Genomic DNA, 26,599 nt, shown 5'->3' with positions numbered 1-26,599 from the left:
TCACCAACATCAAGAGCCCGTCATCAACATTAAGAACCCCTCACCAACATGAATAGTCCCTCATCAACATCAAGAGCCCCTCAATAATATCAGGAGCTTCTTACCAACATCAAGAGCCCCTCAATAACATGAAGATCCCCTTACCAACATGAATAGTCCCTCACCAACATCAAGAACCCGTCATCAACATTAAGAACCCCTCACAACATGAATAGTCCCTCATCAACATCAAGAGCTCCTCACCAGCATCAAGAGTCCCTCACCAACATCAAGAGCCCCTCATCAACATTAAGAACCCCTCACCAACATGAAGAGCCCTTCACCAACACGAATAGTCCCTCACCAACATCAAGAGCCCATCATCAACATTAAGAACCCCTCACCAACATGAATAGTCCCTCACCAACGTGAATAGTCCCTCACCAAAATGATAAGCCCCTCACCAACATCAAGAGCCCCTCACTAAAATCAAGAGCCCCTCATCAACATTAAGAGCCCCTCAGCAACATGAAGGGCTCTTCACCAACATGAATAGTCCCCCACTAACATCAAGAACCCTTCACCAACAAGAAAAGTCCCTCACCAACGTGAATAGTCCCTCACCAACATCAAGATCCCCTCACCAACATCAAGATCCCCTCACCAACATCAAGAGCCCCTCACCAACATTAAGGAACGTCCCATCATGTTTGTGAGAAATACTGCGGAATAATTACAGTGCTTGTGAAGAGTTCATCCAAAATGAAAAAAAATATTGAATGAAGTGAACACAGCTAAAAAAATATCCATAAAACTGTATTTCAATGATGGATTGCGCTTTACTAGTTTTAAATGTAAACACAGGAGCTTGATAAACACAAGTGAGAGAGAGTGTGGAGAAGGTTACTGGGAGAAAAAAAATATTACAGATAACTTTAAGGCAAGACAGAGAAAAGGACAAAAATTAATGGGGATGAATGATTAAGAAGATTGTGTTCCGTCTTCATCTGATAATTGGCTTCAAACTTCTTCTTCAACCTATCAGAATTAATTATAAGAAGATGATGTCTTGGAACAATTATCTCAAGTGAGTGATGGCCACAGAATACTGTGGTTTTTTTTTTTTTACTCTAGTTCGGTGGGTTGTTAGTTTAGAAATGTATTACTACGCTATGGTCATTAATGCATATACACACATTTTTACTCTTAGTTTCAATTACATATACTATATTGTTCATAGTTGTTTTTCCGGTGATTGTAACCCAAATACCACTAAGACTAATTGTGATGATCAGGCAAGTTGAAACTTTTATTTTATAATCTTTATTTCTGAGGTATGTAACTGTTATTTAAAGTAAGCACAAATATCTCATACTTTGTAATCAATGAAATACGTACAAAATAATTATTTTATACGTTTTGAATACGAATATTTATTTAGAAAATGCAAAATTATTATTATTATTATAATGACGCTAAACCCACAAGGGACATACAATGCTGCAGGGCAGGATGTGCTAAATATGATATATGTGACGATCAGAAAATAGCGAGTTTGAAAGACGTAAATTCAGTAAGGGTAGTGAGGAGCTTTAAATGGAAAATATAATCAAAGTTGGTGTAAAAAAGCAGTCACTAACAAAGTCAAAGAGGGAGTCTGCGTCCAAGACGGAGATGTCGATGAAGTCAGTTTAAGGAAATGCGTTACAGCGGTGACGATGTCGGAGGCAAATCCTGCGTATCTGCTGATAAACAGGACATCTTATTAGCTGACGATGAACTGACACCAGAGCTTCACAATTCTCAAAGAGCTGCGCTGGGTGCTTCCCCATGAGATACTCATGAGCGAAGGCGTGAGAGCGTAGTTTTCCAAAATTGACAGCGATGCTAAGAAGACCATAAATCCAAAGATGGTTTGACATAATACAATTTATGTATCAACTCTAGACCACAGTTGTTGTCTATGGTTAGAAAATGCAGAATTAAAGTTGAAAATAATTCCACAGTTATCTTCCCCGCTCCAGCACTCTAAGAAGCCTCACGTCACCGTCGCCTCTACGTTGGTGCTAACTGGTTGAAATTTATATTTTTTTCATGTTTTGCAGATGGTGGTGACGTGGCGGTGTGACCAATCTCACCTGATGGTGTTGGTGGCGACTCTCTCCTGTCTCCTCCTCCATACCTCCACCACTTCCTCCTCTTCACAGTCCCTTCAAGATGACCCTAATACCTCAGGTAAGTTTTCTGCTGCTGTCCTTCCTCCACCTCCCCTTCTTCTCTCACGGTAACTCAAATAAGTTCAGAGCACTTAACTTTAAGTGCTCTGGCGCTCCCAGGTCTCCCACATCCTCCTCCTCCTCCTATTCCAGGTGCTTCCAAGACGACCCCATCAATTCAGATAAGTCAGTAGATGGTCTCTTTCCTCCTAGACGACCTCATTACTTAACCTATTTTTTTGTGTGTGTGTTCCAAATCAATAACATTTCAACCTCTAGAATTTGTTTAACTTTTGATTCATGTCTGAAGATGGTGAGAATTACAGTGCACATTACACTGTGTTAATGATTCGGATAATATTCCTTTTATTTCACTACGAAAAATATTACAACCCTCATATATTCATATATTATGTCTAGAGTCGCGGAGATGCCATCGGACCCCCACATTGGTGCTTATGTTAAACAAATTTCTAAAAATCCAAACATCCTGCCTGAATTTTATGCCCAACAGAGGTTAAAATCCTGTTTTGGATTGTCAGGGAACTGGTTACCTCTTAGGAAAATTACTAAAAAACTTGTATATGTATGAGTAGAAATAGGAAGAGAGAGTCTGTCTCACTCTTAGTAGACGGAGGATGAAGCCGCCACCACGTCTTGCACTGAATGACTCATATGGGTTTATCTGGAGTATACCTGGAGAGAGTTCCAGGGGGTCAACGCCCCGCGGCCAGATCTGTGACCAGGTGTCATGGTGGATCAGAGCCTGATCAATCAGGCTGTTACTGTAGATGAACGGTTCACAGAACCGACACGTTGATAACGTTTCGCCACACAGTGTCTTCATCAGTCCATACACAGGAGAAGCTAGAAGAACAGGAGGAGAATGAGGTAATCAGTCCCTCAGCCTTGAGTCAATGTGGTCAGTCCATCAATCTTGAATAAAATACGGCATATGAGCGGAGAAGCAGCTTGTAAACCGTAGGCAGGAGAGGTGCAGCAGACGTAGGTGGTGTCACATTTGCCCAATGTGAAAGTAGACCGTGCTCAAGGGTTAGGCAAGCGAAGAATTCCCAAGTATTAAGATCCCAAGAAGTTGCAGTGTCTGACAGGTTTGTAGATGAATGGTTCACAGAACCGACATGTTGATAAATTAGACACATGTGCATCTCTTGGGTATCTTTATTGAGGAAACGTTTCGCCACACAGTGGCTTCATCAGTCCATACACAGGAGAAGCTAGAAGAACAGGAGGAGAATGAGGTAATCAGTCCCTCAGCCTTGAGGCTGAGGTTTATAAGCTGCTTCTCCGCTCATATACAGTATTCTATTCAAGATTGATGGACTGACCACGTCGACTCAAGGCTGAGGGACTGATTACCTCATTCTCCTCCTGTTCTTCTAGCTTCTTCTGTGTATGGACTGATAAAGCCACTGTGTGGCGAAACGTTTCCTCAATAAAGATACCCAAGAGATGCACATGTGTCTAAGTTATCAGGCTGTTACTGTTGGCCGCACGTAATCTATCGTACGAACCACAACCCGACTGGTCAGGTACTGACTTTAGGTGCCTGTCCAGCGCCAACTTGAAGACAGTCAGGGGTTTATTGGTACTCCCCCTGGTTTAGTAATTAACATGAATTATTATAAATTAGCTAGAATGAAAAAATAATAATGAAACAAATATAACACTAAAAACAAAGTAAAATGTAGAAAATGACACTTCTATAATGACAATTCTATATTTCATACTTAAAATAATCAAAGAAGAGAAACACTGAGTCAATGATGTAGTAGGAAGGCTTGCCTGGAAACACTGAGTCAATGATGTAGTAGGAAGGCTTGCCTGGAAACACTGAGTCAATGATGTAGTAGGCAGACTTGTCTGGAAATACTGAGTCAATGATGTAGTAGGAAGGCTTGCCTGGAAACACTGAGTCAATGATGTAGTAGGAAGGCTTGCCTGGAAACACTGAGTCAATGATGTAGTAGGCAGACTTGTCTGGAAATACTGAGTCAATGATGTAGTAGGAAGGGTTGCCTGGAAACACTGAGTCAATGATGTAGTAGGCAGACTTGCCTGGAAACACTGAGTCAATGATGTAGTAAGAAGGCTTGCCTGGAAACACTGAGTCAGTGATGTAGTAGGCAGACTTGCCTGGAAACACTGAGTCAATGATGTAGTAGGCAGACTTGCCTGAAAACACTGAGTCAATGATGTAGTAGGAAGGCTTGCCTGGAAACACTGAGTCAATGATGTAGTAGGCAGACTTGCCTGGAAACACTGAGTCAATGATGTAGTAGGCAGACTTGCCTGAAAACACTGAGTCAATGATGTAGTAGGAAGGCTTGCCTGGAAACACTGAGTCAATGATGTAGTAGGCAGACTTGCCTGAAAACACTGAGTCAATGATGTAGTAGGAAGGCTTGCCTGGAAACACTGAGTCAATGATGTAGTAGGCAGACTTGCCTGGAAACACTGAGTCAATGATGTAGTAGGAAGGCTTGCCTGAAAACACTGAGTCAATGATGTAGTAGGAAGGCTTGCCTGGAAACACTGAGTCAATGATGTAGTAGGCAGACTTGCCTGGAAACACTGAGTCAATGATGTAGTAGGCAGACTTGCCTGGAAACACTGAGTCAATGATGTAGTAGGAAGGCTTGCCTGGAAACATTGAGTCAATGATGTAGTAGGCAGACTTGCCTGGAAACACTGAGTCAATGATGTAGTAGGAAGGCTTGCCTGGAAACATTGAGTCAATGATGTAGTAGGCAGACTTGCCTGGAAACACTGATTCAATGATGTAGTTGGCAGACTTGCCTGGAAACACTGAGTCAATGATGTAGTAGGCAGACTTGCCTGGAAACACTGAGTCAATGATGTAGTAGGCAGACTTGCCTGGAAATACTGAGTCAATGATGTAGTAGGCAGACTTGCCTGGAAACACTGAGTCAATGATGTAGTAGGCAGACTTGCCTGGAAACACTGAGTCAATGATGTAGTAGGCAGACTTGCCTGAAAACACTGAGTCAATGATGTAGTAGGAAGGCTTGCCTGGAAACACTGAGTCAATGATGTAGTAGGCAGACTTGCCTGGAAACACTGAGTCAATGATGTAGTAGGCAGACTTGCCTGAAAACACTGAGTCAATGATGTAGTAGGAAGGCTTGCCTGGAAACACTGAGTCAATGATGTAGTAGGCAGACTTGCCTGAAAACACTGAGTCAATGATGTAGTAGGAAGGCTTGCCTGGAAACACTGAGTCAATGATGTAGTAGGCAGACTTGCCTGGAAACACTGAGTCAATGATGTAGTAGGAAGGCTTGCCTGAAAACACTGAGTCAATGATGTAGTAGGAAGGCTTGCCTGGAAACACTGAGTCAATGATGTAGTAGGCAGACTTGCCTGGAAACACTGAGTCAATGATGTAGTAGGCAGACTTGCCTGAAAACACTGAGTCAATGATGTAGTAGGAAGGCTTGCCTGGAAACATTGAGTCAATGATGTAGTAGGCAGACTTGCCTGGAAACACTGAGTCAATGATGTAGTAGGCAGACTTGCCTGGAAACACTGAGTCAATGATGTAGTAGGCAGACTTGCCTGAAAACACTGAGTCAATGATGTAGTAGGAAGGCTTGCCTGGAAACATTGAGTCAATGATGTAGTAGGCAGACTTGCCTGGAAACACTGATTCAATGATGTAGTTGGCAGACTTGCCTGGAAACACTGAGTCAATGATGTAGTAGGCAGACTTGCCTGGAAACACTGAGTCAATGATGTAGTAGGCAGACTTGCCTGGAAATACTGAGTCAATGATGTAGTAGGCAGACTTGCCTGGAAACACTGAGTCAATGATGTAGTAGGCAGACTTGCCTGGAAACACTGAGTCAATGATGTAGTAGGCAGACTTGCCTGGAAACACTGAGTCAATGATGTAGTAGGCAGACTTGCCTGGAAACACTGAGTCAATAATGTAGTAGGCAGACTTGCCTGGAAACACTGAGTCAATGATGTAGTAGGCAGACTTGCCTGGAAACACTGAGTCGATGATGTAGTAGGCAGACTTGCCTGGAAACACTGAGTCAATGATGTAGTAGGCAGACTTGCCTGGAAACACTGAGTCAATGATATAGTAGGAAGGCTTGCCTGGAAACACTGAGTCAATGATGTAGTAGGCAGACTTGCCTGGAAACACTGAGTCAATGATGTAGTAGGCAGACTTGCCTGGAAACACTGAGTCAATGATGTAGTAGGCAGACTTGCCTGGAAACACTGAGTCAATGATATAGTAGGCAGACTTGCCTGGAAACACTGAGTCAATGATGTAGTAGGCAGACTTGCCTGGAAACACTGAGTCAATGATGTAGTAGGCAGACTTGCCTGGAAACACTGAGTCAATGATGTAGTAGGCAGACTTACCTGGAAACACTGAGTCAATGATGTAGTAGGCAGACTTGCCTGGAAATACTGAGTCAATGATGTAGTAGGCAGACTTGCCTGGAAACACTGAGTCAATGATGTAGTAGGCAGACTTGCCTGGAAACACTGAGTCAATGATGTAGTAGGCAGACTTGCCTGGAAACACTGAGTCAATAATGTATTAGGCAGGCTTGCCTGGAAACCACAAGTGTAGATGGAGGAGGTTGGTCCCTCACAACAGAAAGCACCAACTTTACGTGTTCGGTATCGATGTTCGTGGAAAGGTGACCTCTTTATATTGAACTCCTTATGGCTGACTGTTCCGAAAAATCGCCCAGCAGCCCACTCAAAATGCATCATAGTTATGAGGAAGTAATAAGTGGATGTAGCTGAAGTGTTTCTTCCGCATGCTAGACTTTGATTCTTCAATGAGTTGACTAATCTATAGTAGGTTAAAAAGCAGACCCTTGCTGGAGGTGACGAAGAAATAGAGCGACAATAGTCGCTAAACGCGAAAGAAAACTAAGAGGGTGAGGTGAATTTTAATGTTAAGGATGGTCAGTACTGGTAACCAATAACATAAATTTAACAACCCAATCGTTGAAGATCATTATTGCTATAAACGATACACTAAATGTAGGATACACTACTAAAACAGTGTAGTTCAGTTTTTCATTACCTCTACCTGGTCGGGAGTGACTTGAGGGGCATAGTACCCTTCCTAACGTCTGCCCAACACTAAGCAAACCTGCCATGAAGCGACACATTAGATCATATCAGGAGGTTCAACCAGACACTCTATATATCTGTCCCATAGATAGCATTATGCATGTCACCACGGTGATTGCCATTTCGGGTAAAGGCTGTTGGAAATCTCCTGATTTCTGTAAACCTAAGATAAAAAGAAAGGAATTACCTCCACAGAAATACCACGACATAATCATGACCTTGTCCTGTATGTATTGTTTTCAGATCAGTACACATGTCCTTTGTGTATTGGTACGGTGAGAACATTATGGTCCTCAACTTAGTTTAATGACCTAAATTCAGAATTGAACTGCTCTTTCCCCTGTAATGAAGCAAGCGAGCTAGCCATATAACTACCGGTATTAAGAGACATCAGGAATTCCTCTTCAAATTGCCGGGTGTGGAATTTCAGTGTATAATACGAGGAATGTAGCGATACAGTAACATGTGTCTAACATTTAAATTATTGTAAATAGAAATATGAGAAACTAATTTAGGTATCAGAGTGAAGTAATTTTTTCTTTGTGTTTACTTTAATCACCGATGCGTCTGAGTTAAATTTCTTGACCCTTGACCAATTATGTACGTAGACAGAACAGAGATCCTCTGTTTGTTTCTGAAAATTGTGTACTGGTTTCTAAATTAGCTTATTAAGCATCGTCGACCAACATCATAAGTTAGTTGCCTATAACATTCTTCATACCTACTATTAAGAATATGCAAGAAATTTGCATTCACTGACTCAGTTTATTCCTTTCTCTAAGTTTTTATTTTTCATAATATTTGTTTCCGTCTAGGAAAATATATTCCTTTATTAATCTTGTATTTCGTAACTATGTTCACACTAGTACTTGCAGCATTCCTTCTAGAATCAGTCACCAGGATAATTTCTCTAACTTTAGAGTATACACTACTCAGCTCCTGAATGTTTTCATGCTTTGTAACGTGGTATACAGGAAGGTGTTCCAGCTCTCCTCGGGGAGCTTTGTCTACTGAGACGGACCTGACATACACTGTGTACAGAGTCCTCAATATTTTTTAGATGAGGTTTAGAAAACATTACGAGTACTCATCGATTTGCACTCAAGTTGTGCTTACTAGGGTCTATTCTCACATGGCAACGGCTTGACGAAGCTCCTGGGGAGGAAAACGTTGACATAATGTAACGTCACAGTACACAAATAACCCGCACATAGAAGAGAGGAGCTTACGACGACGTTTCAGTCCGACTTGGACTATTTACAAAGTCACACTAATGAGCAGTAGAGCAGGGCGGGTATATATAGGCAGGATAAGGTAGTGGTGGTGGTAGTAGTAGTAGTAGTAGTAGTAGAAGTAGTAGTAGTAGTGGTAGTAGTAGTAGTAGTAGTAGCAGTTGTAGTAGTAGTGGTAGTGGTGGTAGTGATAGTAGTAGAAGCAGGGGTAGTGGTAGTAGGAGTAGTAGTGGGGAATAAGGAGGACGAGCCAGTCAAATACAAAGAAAGGGGAGCACTGCAAGGGAGCTAGGTGCCCACAGAGGGAGAGCAAGTACACAGAGGTGGGGAAGAAGGGTAAGTGATGAAATGAATAATGAAGGAACAGAAACACGAGACAGAAGAAATACAACCCAGAGGAGAAAAAGGGAAAGAGGAAAGGGGAAGAGGGAGAAGAAGAAAAAGAGGAGTCAGGTTAAGTCACTGGTGTTCTGAAGTTTGGAGCATTTTACAATGTAGTGGGAGAGAAAGGCATCTACAGAGACGAAGCCAGGACTAAGATTCACACAAGGAAAGTTGTGTAATAGAGAGGATTCAACTAGACGGCGACTGTTAAAGTTGGAAGTAGGGAAGACAGTTTTAGCAGAAGACTAATCGATAGGATGGCTGTGATCTCTGACGTGTCAGAAAAGAGCATTGTTAGTGTCGGCAAGCCTAACACTATTTTTGTGCTCCCTAAGTCTGTCAGAAAGAGATCGACCAGTTTCTCCAAAATATTGAAGAGGACAGGAGGAGCAAGAAATAGAGTAGACACCAGGAACATCTGTAGAGGGAGGAGAGGTATGAACGAGATTAGTGCGAAGAGTGTTAGTCTGGGGGAAAGTAAGCTTGATGTCTAAGGGACGGAGAGAATTGTTGAGATTAGAAAGACCGGAAATGTAGGGAAGGCAGAGGACAGAAGAGTTCCCAGGAGTAGAGAGTTTGGGAGAGAAGAAATTACGTTTAGCACGTGAGAGGGCAGAGTCTATGAAATGGGAAGGGTAGCCAAGACGGGAAAACGAATTATGAAGAGTGGAAATTTCTGCTGGAAGGAACTGAGGATCACAGATGCGGAGGGCACAGAGAAAGAGGGAAATAGGAACACTTTTCTTGACAGGGGAAGCATGATAGGAAAAATAATGAATGTACATGCCACTGTGCATAGGTTTGCGGTAAACGGAAAAGGAAAAACCTGTATCTGAGCGGTGGACATGGACATCAAGAAATGGAAGCGAGGAATTAGATTCCCATTCAGCTTTAAACTTAATGGAAGGGGCAAGATTATTAAGAGCTTCAAGAAAAGGTTGGAAGAGACTGGAGTCATGAGGCCACAGAGCAAAAATGTCATCAACATAGCGGAGCCAGAGTGAAGGGCGCACATCGATGCCTATATATACCCGTCCTGCTCGTTAGTGTGACTTTGTAAATGGTCCAAGTCGGACCGAAACGTCGTCGTAAGCTCTTCTCTTCTATGTGCGGGTTATTTGTGTATCGTTCCAGTCAGGATATTGTGCCCCCCCTTTTTTTGTTATAATGTCACTGTAGTTGTATCTGTCCCGTTACCTAACGATTATCTAATACTGTGTCTTAGGGTGATTTGGACCCAGTCGTACTTCCTCTCTTAACTATGCGTTTTTTTTTCCATTTCTTCTTCTTCCGGCTCATTCTACCTTTTTGGCTATAGTAGTATTTCCTTACATTGTTGTACTTCATCCAGCTTTTCTTTCGCCACTCTGCTTCACATTTCAAAGAGCTTATCTCTATCCAACCATTCAAATCGTCTGAGTAACTTTTACTCTGTATCATGATCTTAATGGCCTCTTTACTGTAATCAGAAAATTTATTTATTTTGTCTCTCCTAATAGGTTTATTAACTAAGCTCAGGCATATTTTTTTATTATTTCAGAAGATATAAATGCTTACAAATACATACACACACACACACACACACACACACACACACACACACACACACACACACACACACACACACACACACACACACACACGCACACACACACACACACACACACACACAAACGCACACACAGGCACGACCCTGCCAACAAGAGCTACAGGAAAAAAAGGAGAAAATAGCTATATACAAACGGGACCCAGAGACACTGGGAAAGGCAATGGGAAGAGGAAAGGGAGAAGTCAGTGTTCATTCATGGGCTTCAGGAGAGCAAGGAGAGGACACATAATTAAAGACGGCAGGAAGAAAAATGGGCGATTGAAAACATCATCAAAGAAATAGGTGAGAAGTACATGACTGAGACAGTAAATTTTAAGAGAATAAGGGGGTACATGAAAGGGAGAAATCGGCCAGTCAAGCTGATTTTCATGAGAGAATCTGTGCGAAACAGGATCCTGCAAGAGAAACCATTACTGAAGGAATCGTTAACATACAGGTGAGTGTTCCTAGGCCGAGACAGAAAAAGATCAGAATGACAGCAGTTGAGGGAGAGGACACAGAAGTGAAAGGGGCTACGAAGAGAGACAAGGACACAATCAGCAGAAGAAAACCAGAGGGCCGAGCAACAAGTGCTCACAGAACCACCCCCAGAACCAAACAACCAAACACACTATCACAACACTTGCAGCCCCCACCCCACACTACTCTGTAGAACCCCCAGCACACTACCAGGCCCCCCACCCTCACAGACCCCCAGAAACAGTGTTGGAGAGGAAATTGAAAGTATGGTACACCACCACAGAAGGAATAAAGAACAAGTGGGAGGAATGGCACGATAGGGTCAAAAAGACATCACCAGATATCATAACTCTCACAGAAACCAAGCTCACAGGAATGATAACAGGTGCCATCATTAAAACGGTATATCAGATCCTGAGGAAAGGCATGCGGAACAGAGGGGGGTTAAGGAGTGTCACTGCTCATAAAAAACCGATGGCATATTGATGAGCTGGAGACAGAGGAGAAGCAAGAGACTACATTATAGTCGGAAGGTCCTTTGATGGTAATTGCAGTAATGTACAACCCACCACAGAACATTAGGAGGCCAAGACAAGAGTATGATAAGAATAAGAGAGCGTTGGTTGACACATTGGCTGAAGTGGCCAGAGGGGCTCATGCAAGCAGCGCGAAGCTGCTGATTGCAGGTGACTTCAGCCACAAACAACTGCAAAATCCTGGAGCCACATGGGGGCCCAGAAATGCAGAGGGCAAGATGATGGAGGTGGTACTGGAATACCTTATGTACCAACACATAAAGGACACTACCAGAGAAAGAAGAGAGGAACCAGCAAGACTGGACCAAGTATTCACTTTGAGTAGTGCAGATTATGAGGACATCACATATGAAAGACCCCTCGGGGCCAGTGATCACGTGGTTCTGAGCTTTGAATACATAGTTACAAGTGGAGTGGGAAGCAGGAGGGGCAGGGCAAATGAAGCAAAAGTACAAGAGAGGGGACTACACAGGCAGGAACAATTTCCTGCACGGGGATCAGTGGGACAGAGAACTGCCAGGGAAGTCAGTAAACGAGATGATGGAATATGTGATAACAATATGCAAGAAATCTAAGGAGAGGTTTGTACCGAAGGGCAACAGAAATAACGAGAAAGCCAGGATGAGTCCGTGGTTCACCCAAAAGTGTAGAGACGCCAAAATCAAGTGTGCTAGAGAATGGAAGAAGTATAGGAGGCAAAGCACCCAGGAGAATGGAGAGAAGTCGTGGAGCCTGAAATGAATATGCACAAAGAAGAAGAGGCCCAACGATAATACGAAAATGACAACAGCGAAAGCCAAATCTGACTGGAAGCTGTTTTACAGCCACATCAGGAGGAAAACAACAGTCAAGGACCAGGTAATCAGGCGGAATAAAGGAGGAGGAGTGATTACATGAAACGACTGCGAAATATGTGAGGAGCTCAAATTGAGATTGAAAGAGGTGTTCACAGAGGAGTCAGCAGGGACTGCATAAACACAGAGAAGTGGAGTACACCATCAACTGAAGGACGCAATACACACAACCGAGAAAGAAGTGAAGAGGCTGCTAAGCGAGCTAGATACCTCAAATTCGATGGGGCAGGACAATCCCTCTCCATGAGACCTGATAGAGGGAGCATAGGGGCTGTGTGAGCCACTAACAACAATCTTCAACACTATCAAAACACGGCGACTACGTGAGGTTTGGAAGGCAGCACATGTAGTCCCAGTACTTAAAATAAGAGACAGACATGAAGCATTAAACTACAGACCAGTGTCTCCGAAATGCATAGTATGCAAAGTCATGGAAAAGATTTACAGGAGAAGAGTGGTGGAGCACCTAAAAAGGAACGAGTTTATCACCGACAGCTAGTACGGTTTCAATGACGGGAAATTCTGTGTCACAAACTTACTGGAGTTCTATGACAGGATGATAGCAGTAAGACAAGAGAGAGAGAGAGAGAGAGAGAGAGAGAGAGAGAGAGAGAGAGAGAGAGAGAGAGAGAGAGAGAGAGAGAGAGAGAGAGAGAGAGAGAGAGAGAGAGAGAGAGAGAAGAGAGAGAGAGAGAGAGAGAGAGAGAGAGAGAGAGAGAGAGAGAGAGAGAGAGAGAGAGAGAGAGAGAGAGAGAGAGAGAGAGAGAGAGGCTGGTAGATTGCGTTTTCTTGGACTGAAGAAAGGCGTTTGACACAGTTTCATGCAAGAGATTAATTCAAAGGCTGGAGGACCAGGTAGGGAAAAGAGGAAGGCACTGTAATAGATCAGGGAATACCTGTTAGAAAGACAACAGCGAGTCATGATACGTGGCGAGGTGTCAGAGTGGGCGCATGTGACGAGCGGGGTGTCACAGGGGTCAGTCCTAGGACCAGTGCTGTTTCTGGTATTTGTGAATAACATGACGAAAGGAACAGACTCACAAATCAATCGGATGATGACTAGGCAGAAATGCAATGGGATCTGGAGAGGCTGAAGGCCTGGTCTAGCAACATGCTCCTGGATTTCAACTCCACCAAGTGCAAAGGCGTGTAGGGGAACGGCAAAAAAGACCACACACGGAGTACAGTTTTTGGGGCCAGAGACTACAAACCTCACTCAAAGAAAAGGATCTTGAGGTGAGTATAACACCTGACACGTCTCCTGAGGCGCACATCAACCAAATAACTGCTGCAGCATATGGGCGCCTAGCAAACCTAACAACAACATTCCGACATCTAAGTAAAGAATCATTCAGGACCTTGTACACTGTGTATGCTAGGCCCATATTGGAATATGCAGCACCAGTTTGGAATCCACTGCTAGCCAATCACGTAAGGAAGCTAGAGAAAGTGCAAAGGTTTACAACAAGCCTAGTCCCGGAGCTAAGGGACATGACCTACGAGGAGAAGTTAAGGGAAATCGACCTGACGACACTGGGGGACTGGAGAGGTAGGGGGGTATATGATGACGACATATAAAATACTGAGAGGAATCGACAAGGTAGAGAGACAGGATGTTCCAGATATGGGACACAGAAACAAGGGGTCACACTTGGAAGTTAAAGGCTCAGATGAATCACAAGGATGCTAGGAAGCATATCATCAGTCACAGAGTTGTCAAGAAGTGGAATGATCTGAGAAGTGATGTAGTGGAGGCACGATCCATGCATAACTTTAAGTAGAGGTATAATAAAGCTAATAGAGCAGAAAGAGTAACCCAGTAGCGGCCAGTGAAGAGGCCGCTACTGGGTCCATATATATATGTATGTCGTGCCGAATATGTAAAACTGGTCAATTAGCAAGAACTCATTTAAAATTAGGCCCTTTCCAAAATTTTCTCTTATACTTTTAAAGATATATTTTTTTCATTAATGTTAAAATAATTATTTTTAATTTTGCACCAAAAGGAACTTAGAAAACTTACCTAACCTTATTATAACAAGAACAATTTATTTTAGCCTAACCCAACTAAATATATTTTAGATTTCCTTACAGTAATTTAATACTAAACAAACACAATGAAATATATTATTTTCGTTAGGTTCAGAATGATTTTGGCGAAATTATTGCATACACAAATTTTCGCTTGTCCTATATGTCAAGATGAGCGTTGCTATTTAAGCCAAGATCGCAAGTTCTGCCTATTCGGCACGAGATATATGTATATATATATATATATATATATATATATATATATATATATATATATATATATATATATATATATATATATATATATATATATATATATATATATATATATATATATATATATATATATATATATATATATATAATATATATATATATATATATATATATATATATGTCGTGCAGAATATGTAAAACTGGTCAATTAGCAAGAACTCATTTAAAATTAAGTCTTTCCTGAAATTTTCTCTTATACGTTTAAAGATATATTTTTTTCATTAATGTTAATGTAAAAAATTTTTAATTTTGCACCAAAAGAATCTTAGAAAACTTACCTAACCTTATAATAACAAGATCAATTTATTTTAGCCTAACCCAACTAAATATATTTTAAAAATGTTTACCATAATTTAGTACTAAGCAAACACAATCAAATATAATTTTTTCGTTAGGTTCAGAATGATTTTGTCGAAATTTTTACATACACAAATTTTCACTTGTCCGATAAGGCAAGATAAGCGTTGCTATTTAAGCTAAGATCGCAAGTTCTGCCTATTCGGCACGACATATATATATATCTATATATATATATATATATATATATATATATATATATATATATATATATATATATATATATATATATATATATATATATATATATATATGTCGTGCCGAATAGGCAGAATTTGCGATCCTGGCTTAAATAGCAACGCTCATCTTGCCATATAGGACAAGTGAAAATTTGTGTATGCAATAATTTCGCCAAAATCATTCTGAACCTAACGAAAAAAATATATTTCACTGTGTTTGCTTAGTATTAAATTATTGTAAACGTATCTAAAATATATTTAGTTGGGTTAGGCTAAAATAAATTGTTCTTGTTATAATAAGGTTAGGTAAGTTTTCTAAGATTCTTTTGGTGCAAAATTATAAATTTTTACATTAACATTAATGAAAAAAATGTATCTTTAAACTTATAAGAGAAAATTTTAGAAAGGCCTTAATTTTAAATGAGTTCTTGCTAATTGACCAGTTTTACATATTCGGCACGACATATATATATATATATATATATATATATATATATATATATATATATATAAATATATATATATATACATATATATGTATATATACATATATATATATATATATATATATATATATATATATATATATATTATATATATATATATATATATATATATATATATATATATATATATATATATATATATATATATATATATATATATATATACATATATATGTATATATACATATATATATATATATATATATATATATATATATATATATTAATATATATATATATATATATATATATATATATATATATATATATATATATATATATATATATATATATATATATATATATATACATGTATGCATATATATATATATATATATATATATATATATATATATATATATATATATATATATATATATATATATATATATATATATATATATATATATATATATGTATATACATATATATATATATATATATATATATATATATATATATATATATATATATATATATATATATATATATGTCGTGCCGAATAGGCAGAACTTGCGATCTTGGCAACGCTCATCTTGCCATATAGGACAAGTGGAAATTTGAGTATGGAATAATTTAGCCAAAATCATTCTGAACCTAACGATAAAAATATATTTCATTGTGTTTGTTTAGTTTTAAATTATTGTAAACAAATCTAATATATATATCTATATATATATATATATATATATATATATATATATATATATATATATAAATATATATATATATATATATATATATATATATATATATTTATATATGCAAAACAACCACTCTGAAAAAATAGAGAAATTCCTAGCGCTTTCGTAACTACTCACATTATCAAGGAACTATGAAAGTAAAGCATCCAAGGAAGCTATATAAGGGGTCTGGCCAGCACCTCACTATCAGATCCCACAACGGTTAAACACGTGACGCGCGCCGACCCAACTTGGATAGGTCCTTTGCACAACTCACCCACAAACTATTCTACCCAAGAAAATTTAAAAATTATTATTTGTCCAGTGTATTATTAAATTCTTCCCAAATTCTATTAATTATAAATGGATCTAATTTATATAAACCAAAGGAAATATTCATATTATTGTCAAAACTGCTTTTTATGAAACAAGATTCAATTATATTCCTGTCGACCATGGACTTGCTTGATACTACTTTCTCAACTTGTTGAAAATCAATTGGATGGTTAAAATCTCTTACATGAACAAATAGAGCATTGGAATCTTGTCCAGTTCTAATGCTATATTTATGTTGTTTTAATCTTAGTTCGAGATTTTTACCAGTTTGACCGTAATAAACTTTATCGCAAATTTTACAAGGAATCTTATAGACACATCCATCAGCATTTTGGGGGGAATTCTTTATCAAAAGTTTTTTTACTGTATCAAGATTTTTGAATACAACTTTAATATTAAAAGTCTTAAGAAGAGAAGGCATATCAACCAAGTTTTCATGGTAAGGAAGAACCAACATATTTTTAGTTGAATAAGGCTGGTTGTCCCTTTTTGGATTGCAAAAAATATTTCTAGCAACTTTAAAAGATTTATCAATTACATTTCTTGGGTATTTTAAATCATTACCTATTTCATAAATTTTGGATATTTCCTCATCTATGAACTCAGGACTACAAATTCGTAAAGCTCTCAAAAACATTGATGAGAAAACAGACAGTTTGACTCTATCTTGATGCGAGGAATAATAGTGGACATACGAACAGTTATTTGTAGGTTTTCTGTAAATTTTAAATTTGAATTCATTATTACCCTTAATAATTAAAACATCTAGAAAATACAATGAGTTATTTTCTTCAAACTCAAGAGTAAAGTTTATAGAATGGGCTAAGCTATTTAATTTTCCAAGGAAATGGTGTATATCTACATTTTTGGGCATAAGACACAAAATATCATCAACATATATGAACCATTTAGCTCTATTAGCGAGGATTGTGTTAAGCAACCTTGTTTCAAAAAAATCCATGTATAGGTTACTAAGAACAGGTGAAAGAGGATTTCCCATTGCCATACCAAACTTCTGAGTGTAAAACTTATCATTAAATACAAATTTTGCATCAACAATGCAAAGTTTAATAAGTTTAATGATAGTAGGAACTGGCAATGGTAAATCATAGTTAACGAGTTCTTCAGATAAGAAACTTAATAAATCATCAACAGGATAAGTTCAGATAAGTTTCTTATCTGATACAGTAAAAAAACTTTTGATAAAGAAATCCCCCCAAAATGCTGATGGATGTGTCCATAGGATTCCTTGTAAAATTTGCGATAAAGTTTATTACGGTCAAACTGGTAAAAATCTCGAACTAAGATTAAAACAACATAAAAATAGCATTAGAACTGGCTCTATTTATTCATATAAGAGATTTTAACCATCCAATTGATTTTCAAAAAGTTGAGAAAGTAGTATCAAGCAAGTCCATGGTCGACAGGAATATAATTGAATCTTGTTTCATGAACAGCAGTTTTGACAATAATATGAATATTTCCTTTGGTTTATATAAATTAGATTCATTTATATTTAATAGAATTGGGAAGAATTTAATAATACACTGGACAAATAATAATTTTTAAATTTTCTTGGGTAGAATAGTTTGTGGGTGAGTTGTGCAAAGGACCTATCCAAGTTGGGTCGGCGCTCGTCACGTGTTTAACCGTTGTGGGATCTGATAGTGAGGTGCTGGCCAGACCCCTTATATAGCTTCCTTGGATGCTTTACTTTCATAGTTCCTTGATAATGTGAGTAGTCACGAAAGCGCTTGGAATTTCACTATTCTTTCAGAGTGGTTGTTTTGCATATTCTGAAATCACCTGTTTACTGTGATCTTATTTCATAAATATATATATATATGTATATATATATATATATATATATATATATATATATATATATATATATATATATATATATATATATATATTTATATATATATATATATATATATATATATATATATATATATATATATATATATATATATATATATATATATACATATATATTTATATATATATATACATATATATTTATATATATATACAAATATATATATATATATATATATATATAAAAATATATATATAGATATATATATATATATATAAAAATATATATATATATATAAAAATATAAAAATATATATAAATATATAAAAATATATATATATATATATAAATATATATATATATATATATATATATATATATATATATATATATATATATATATATATATATATATATATATATATATATATATATATATATATATATATATATATATATATGGTGGGGATATAGTTTTGGAGTGGTTGGTGCAATTGTTTAATAAATGTATGGAAGAGGGTAAGGTACCTAGGGATTGGCAGAGAGCATGCATAGTTCCTTTGTATAAAGGCAAAGGGGATAAAAGAGAGTGCAAAAATTATAGGGGGATAAGTCTGTTGAGTGTACCTGGTAAAGTGTATGGTAGAGTTATAATTGAAAGAATTAAGAGTAAGACGGAGAATAGGATAGCAGATGAACAAGGAGGCTTTAGGAAAGGTAGGGGGTGTGTGGACCAGGTGTTTACAGTGAAACATATAAGTGAACAGTATTTAGATAAGGCTAAAGAGGTCTTTGTGGCATTTATGGATTTGGAAAAGGCGTATGACAGGGTGGATAGGGGGGCAATGTGGCAGATGTTGCAAGTGTATGGTGTAGGAGGTAGGTTACTGAAAGCAGTGAAGAGTTTTTACGAGGATAGTGAGGCTCAAGTTAGAGTATGTAGGAAAGAGGGAAATTTTTTCCCAGTAAAAGTAGGCCTTAGACAAGGATGTGTGATGTCACCGTGGTTGTTTAATATATTTATAGATGGGGTTGTAAGAGAAGTAAATGCGAGGGTCTTGGCAAGAGGCGTGGAGTTAAAAGATAAAGAATCACACACAAAGTGGGAGTTGTCACAGCTGCTCTTTGCTGATGACACTGTGCTCTTGGGAGATTCTGAAGAGAAGTTGCAGAGATTGGTGGATGAATTTGGTAGGGTGTGCAAAAGAAGAAAATTAAAGGTGAATACAGGAAAGAGTAAGGTTATGAGGATAACAAAAAGATTAGGTGATGAAAGATTGAATATCAGATTGGAGGGAGAGAGTATGGAGGAGGTGAACGTATTCAGATATTTGGGAGTGGACGTGTCAGCGGATGGGTCTATGAAAGATGAGGTGAATCATAGAATTGATGAGGGAAAAAGAGTGAGTGGTGCACTTAGGAGTCTGTGGAGACAAAGAACTTTGTCCTTGGAGGCAAAGAGGGGAATGTATGAGAGTATAGTTTTACCAACGCTCTTATATGGGTGTGAAGCGTGGGTGATGAATGTTGCAGCGAGGAGAAGGCTGGAGGCAGTGGAGATGTCATGTCTGAGGGCAATGTGTGGTGTGAATATAATGCAGAGAATTCGTAGTTTGGAAGTTAGGAGGAGGTGCGGGATTACCAAAACTGTTGTCCAGAGGGCTGAGGAAGGGTTGTTGAGGTGGTTCGGACATGTAGAGAGAATGGAGCGAAACAGAATGACTTCAAGAGTGTATCAGTCTGTAGTGGAAGGAAGGCGGGGTAGGGGTCGGCCTAGGAAGGGTTGGAGGGAGGGGGTAAAGGAGGTTTTGTGTGCGAGGGGCTTGGACTTCCAGCAGGCATGCTTGAGCGTGTTTGATAGGAGTGAATGGAGACAAATGGTTTTTAATACTTGACGTGCTGTTGGAGTGTGAGCAAAGTAACATTTATGAAGGGATTCAGGGAAACCGGCAGGCCGGACTTGAGTCCTGGAGATGGGAAGTACAGTGCCTGCACTCTGAAGGAGGGGTGTTAATGTTGCAGTTTAAAAACTGTAGTGTAAAGCACCCTTCTGGCAAGACAGTGATGGAGTGAATGATGGTGAAAGTTTTTCTTTTTCGGGCCACCCTGCCTTGGTGGGAATCGGCCGGTGTGATAATAAATAAAAAAAAAAAAATATATATATATATATATATATATATATATATATATATATATATATATATATATATATATATATATATATATATATATATGTATATATATATATATGTCGTGCCGAATATGTAAAACTGGTCAATTAGCAAGAACTCATTTAAAATTAAGTCCTTTCTGAAATTTTCTCTTATACGGTAGTAGGTTGGTAGACAGCAACCACCCAGGGAAGTACTGCCGTCCTGCCAGATGACTGTGAAACAGAAACCTGTAATTGTTTTGCATGATGGTAGGATTGCTGGTTTCTTTTTCTGTCTCATAAACACGCTAGATAACAGGGATATCTTGCTACTCCTACTTACACTTTGGTCACACTTCAAAGACACGCACATGCATATATATATATAGACATACATCTAGGTTTTTCTCCTTTTTCTACATAGCTCTTGTTCTTCTTTATTTCTTCTATTGTCCATGGGGAAATGGAAAAGAATTTTTCCTCCGTAAGCCATGCGTGTCGTATGAGGCGACTAAAATGCAGGAAGCAATGGGCTAGTAACCCCTTCTCCTGTAGACATTTACTAAAAAAGAGAAGAAGAAAAACTTTATAAAACTGGGTTGCTTGAATGTGCATGGATGTAGTGTGGATGACAAGAAACAGATGATTGCTGAAGTTATGAATGAAAAGAAGTTGGATGTCCTGGCCCTAAGCAAAACAAAGCTGAAAGGGGTGGGGGAGTTTCGGTGGGGGGAAATAAATGGGATTAAATCTGGAGTATCTGAGAGAGTTAGAGCAAAGGAAGGGGTAGCAGTAATGTTGAATGATCAGTTATGGAAGGAGAAAAGAAAATATGAATGTGTAAATGCAAGAATTATGTGGATTAAAGTAAAGGTTGGATGCGAGAAGTGGGTCATAATAGGCGTGTATGCACCTGGAGAAGAGAGGAATGCAGAGGAGAGAGAGAGATTTTGGGAGACGTTAAGTGAATGTATAGGAGCCTTTGAACCAAGTGAGAGAGTAATTGTGGTAGGGGACCTGAATGCTAAAGTAGGAGAAACTTTTAGAGAGGGTGTGGTAGGTAAGTTTGGGGTGCCAGGTGTAAATGATAATGGGAGCCCTTTGATTGAACTTTGTATAGAAAGGGGTTTAGTTATAGGTAATACATATTTTAAGAAAAAAAGGATAAATAAGTATACAAGATATGATGTAGGGCGAAATGACAGTACTAGTTTGTTGGATTATGTATTGGTAGATAAAAGACTGTTGAGTAGACTTCAGGATGTACATGTTTACAGAGGGGCCACAGATATATCAGATCACTTTCTAGTTGTAGCTACACTGAGAGTAAAAGGTAGATGGGATACAAGGAGAATAGAAGCATCAGGGAAGAGAGAGGTGAAGGTTTATAAACTAAAAGAGGAGGCAGTTAGGGAAAGATATAAACAGCTATTGCAGGATAGATGGGCTAATGAGAGCATAGGCAATGGGGTCGAAGAGGTATGGGGTAGGTTTAAAAATGTAGTGTGAGAGTGTTCAGCAAAAGTTTGTGGTTACAGGAAAGTGGGTGCGGGAGGGAAGAGGAGCGATTGGTGGAATGATGTAAAGAGAGTAGTAAGGGAGAAAAAGTAAGCATATGTGAAGTTTTTACAAAGTAGAAGTGATGCAAGGAGGGAAGAGTATATGGAGAAAAAGAGAGAGGTTAAGAGAGTGGTGAAGCAATGTAAAAAGAGAGCAAATGAGAGAGTGGGTGAGATGTTATCAACAAATTTTGTTGAAAATAAGAAAAAGTTTTGGAGTGAGATTAACAAGTTAAGGAAGCCTAGAGAACAAATGGACTTGTCAGTTAAAAATAGGAGAGGAGAGTTATTAAATGGAGAGTTAGAGGTATTGGGAAGATGGAGGGAATATTTTGAGGAATTGTTAAATGTTGATGAAGATAGGGAAGCTGTGATTTCGTGTATAGGGCATGGAGGAATAACATCTTGTAGGAGTGAGGAAGAGCCAGTTGTGAGTGTGGGGGAAGTTCGTGAGGCAGTAGGTAAAATGAAAGGGGGTAAGGCAGCCGGGATTGATGGGATAAAGATAGAAATGTTAAAAGCAGGTGGGGATATAGTTTTGGAGTGGTTGGTGCAATTATTTAATAAATGTATGGAAGATGGTAAGGTACCTAGGGACTGGCAGAGAGCATGCATAGTTCCTTTGTATAAAGGCAAAGGGGACAAGAGAGAGTGCAAAAATTATAGGGGGATAAGTCTGTTGAGTATACCTGGTAAAGTGTATGGTAGAGTTATTATTGAAAGAATTAAGAGTAAGACGGAGAATAGGATAGCAGATGAACAAGGAGGCTTTAGGAAAGGTAGGGGGTGTGTGGACCAGGTGTTTACAGTGAAACATATAAGTGAACAGTATTTAGATAAGGCTAAAGAGGTCTTTTTGGCATTTATGGGTTTGGAAAAGGCATATGACAGGGTGGATAGGGGGGCAATGTGGCAGATGTTGCAGGTGCATGGTGTAGGAGGTAGGTTACTGAAAGCAGTGAAGAGTTTTTACTAGGATAGTGAGGCTCAAGTTAGAGTATGTAGGAAAGAGGGAAATTATTTCACAGTAAAAGTAGGCCTTAGACAAGAATGTGTGATGTCACCGTGGTTGTTAATTATATTTATAGATGGGGTTGTAAGAGAAGTAAATGCGAGGGTCTTGACAAGAGGCGTGGAGTTAAAAGATAAAGAATCACACATAAAGTGGGAGTTGTCACAGTTGCTCTTTGCTGATGACACTGTGCTCTTGGGAGATTCTGAAGAGAAGTTGCAGAGATTGGTGGATGAATTTGGTAGGGTGTGCAAAAGAAGAAAATTAAAAGTGAATACAGGAAAGAGTAAGGTTATGAGGATAACAAAAATATTAGGTGATGAAAGATTGGATATCAGATTGGAGGGAGAGAGTATGGAGGAGGTGAATGTATTCAGATATTTGGTATTGGACGTGTCAGCGGATGGCTCTATGAAGGATGAGGTGAATCATAGAATTGATGAGGGGAAAAGGGTGAGTGGTGCACTTAGGAGTCTGTGGAGACAAAGAACTTTGTCCTTGGAGGCAAAGAGGGGAATGTATGAGAGTATAGTTTTACCAACGCTCTTATATGGGTGTGAAGCATGGCTGATGAATGTTGCAGCGAGGAGAAGGCTGGAGGCAGTGGAGATGTCATGTCTGAGAGCAATGTGTGGTGTGAATATAATGCAGAGAATTCGTAGTTTGGAAGTTAGGAGGAGGTGCAGGATTACCAAAACTATTGTCCAGAGGGCTGAGGAAGGGTTGTTGAGGTGGTTTGGACATGTAGAGAGAATGGAGCGAAACAGAATGTCTGTAGTGGAAGGAAGGCGGGGTAGGGGTCGGCCTAGGAAAGGTTGGAGGGAGGGGGCAAAGGAGGTTTTGTGTGCAAGGGGCTTGGACTTCTAGCAGGCGTGTGTGAGCGTGTTTGATAGGAGTGAATGGAGACGAATGGTTTTTAATACTTGACGAGCTGTTGGAGTGTGAGCAAAGTAACATTTATGAAGGGGTTCAGGGAAACCGGCAGGCCGGACTTGAGTCCTGGAGATGGGAAGTACAGTGCCTGCACTCTGAAGGAGGGGTGTTAATGTTGCAGTTTAAAAACTGTAGTGTAAAGCACCCTTCTGGCAAGACAGTGATGGAGTGAATGATGGTGAAAGTTTTTCTTTTTTGGGCCACCCTGCCTTGGTGGGAATCGCCCAGTGTGATAATATATATATATATATATATATATATATATATATATATATATATATATATATATATATATATATATATATATATATATATATATATATATATATATATATATATATATATATACATATATATATATATATATATATATATTATATATATATATATATATATATATATATATATATATATATATATATATATATATATATATATATATATATATATATATATATATATATATATATATATATATATATATATATATATATATATATATATATATATATATATATATATATAATATATATATAATATATAATATACATATATATATATATATAAAATATATATATATATATATATATATATATATATATATATATATATATATTTATTTTTTATTATTATCACACCGGCCGATTCCCACCAAGGCAGGGTGGCCCGAAAAAGAAAAACTTTCACCATCATTCACTCCATCACTGTCTTGCCAGAAGGGTGCTTTACACTACAGTTTTTAAACTGCAACATTAACACCCCTCCTTCAGAGTGCAGGCACTGTACTTCCCATCTCCAGGACTCAAGTCCGGCCTGCCGGTTTCCCTGAATCCCTTCATAAATGTTACTTTGCTCACACTCCAACAGCACGTCAAGTATTAAAAACCATTTATCTCCATTCACTCCTATCAAACACGCTCACGCATGCCTGCTGGAAGTCCAAGCCCCTCGCACACAAAACCTCCTTTACCCCCTCCCTCCAACCCTTCCTAGGCCGACCCCTACCCCGCCTTCCTTCCAATACAGACTGATACACTCTTGAAGTCATTCTGTTTCGCTCCATTCTCTCTACATGTCCGAACCACCTCAACAACCCTTCCTTAGCCCTCTGGACAACAGTTTTGGTAATCCCGCACCTCCTCCTAACTTCCAAACTACGAATTCTCTGCATTATATTCACACCACACATTGCCCTCAGACATGACATCTCCACTGCCTCCAGCCTTCTCCTCGCTGCAACATTCATCACCCACGCTTCACACCCATATAAGAGCGTTGGTAAAACTATACTCTCATACATTCCCCTCTTTGCCTCCAAGGACAAAGTTCTTTGTCTCCACAGACTCCTAAGTGCACCACTCACTCTTTTTCCCTCATCAATTCTATGATTCACCTCATCTTTCATAGACCCATCTGCTGACACGTCCACTCCCAAATATCTGAATACGTTCACCTCCTCCATACTCTCTCCCTCCAATCTGATATTCAATCTTTCATCACCTAATCTTTTTGTTATCCTCATAACCTTACTCTTTCCTGTATTCACCTTTAATTTTCTTCTTTTGCACACCCTACCAAATTCATCCACCAATCTCTGCAACTTCTCTTCAGAATCTCCCACGAGCACAGTGTCATCAGCAAAGAGCAGCTGTGACAACTCCCACTTTGTGTGTGATTCTTTATCTTTTAACTCCACGCCTCTTGCCAAGACCCTCGCATTTACTTCTCTTACAACCCCATCTATAAATATATTAAACAACCACGGTGACATCACACATCCTTGTCTAAGGCCTACTTTTACTGGGAAAAAATTTCCCTCTTTCCTACATACTCTAACTTGAGCCTCACTATCCTCGTAAAAACTCTTCACTGCTTTCAGTAACCTACCTCCTACACCATACACTTGCAACATCTGCCACATTGCCCCCCTATCCACCCTGTCATACGCCTTTTCCAAATCCATAAATGCCACAAAGACCTCTTTAGCCTTATCTAAATACTGTTCACTTATATGTTTCACTGTAAACACCTGGTCCACACACCCCCTACCTTTCCTAAAGCCTCCTTGTTCATCTGCTATCCTATTCTCCGTCTTACTCTTAATTCTTTCAATTATAACTCTACCATACACTTTACCAGGTACACTCAACAGACTTATCCCCCTATAATTTTTGCACTCTCTTTTATCCCCTTTGCCTTTATACAAAGGAACTATGCATGCTCTCTGCCAATCCCTAGGTACCTTACCTTCTTCCATACATTTATTAAATAATTGCACCAACCACTCCAAAACTATATCCCCACCTGCTTTTAACATTTCTATCTTTATCCCATCAA

The 26,599-nt window shown here is 38.6% G+C and overlaps 1 protein-coding gene across 1 annotated transcript in view; it reads left to right on the top strand.

Annotated features, from left to right (window-relative positions):
• The first annotated feature begins 2,088 nt into the window (after positions 1-2,088).
• Positions 2,089-26,599, top strand: part of LOC128685522 (opioid-binding protein/cell adhesion molecule-like) — a 516,529-nt gene continuing 492,018 nt past the window's right edge. Inside the window, exon 1 of the mRNA XM_070083057.1 lies at positions 2,089-2,214. Coding sequence (XP_069939158.1) covers positions 2,121-2,214 — 94 coding nt within the window. The 5' untranslated portion in view covers positions 2,089-2,120. The remainder of the gene's footprint in view (positions 2,215-26,599) is intronic.

This window comes from Cherax quadricarinatus, chromosome 8, assembly GCF_038502225.1.
Source record: "Cherax quadricarinatus isolate ZL_2023a chromosome 8, ASM3850222v1, whole genome shotgun sequence".
Taxonomy (NCBI): domain Eukaryota; kingdom Metazoa; phylum Arthropoda; class Malacostraca; order Decapoda; family Parastacidae; genus Cherax; species Cherax quadricarinatus.
The sequence above is the reverse complement of the archived record's forward strand: the minus strand, read 5'-3'. Positions and strand labels throughout refer to the sequence as shown.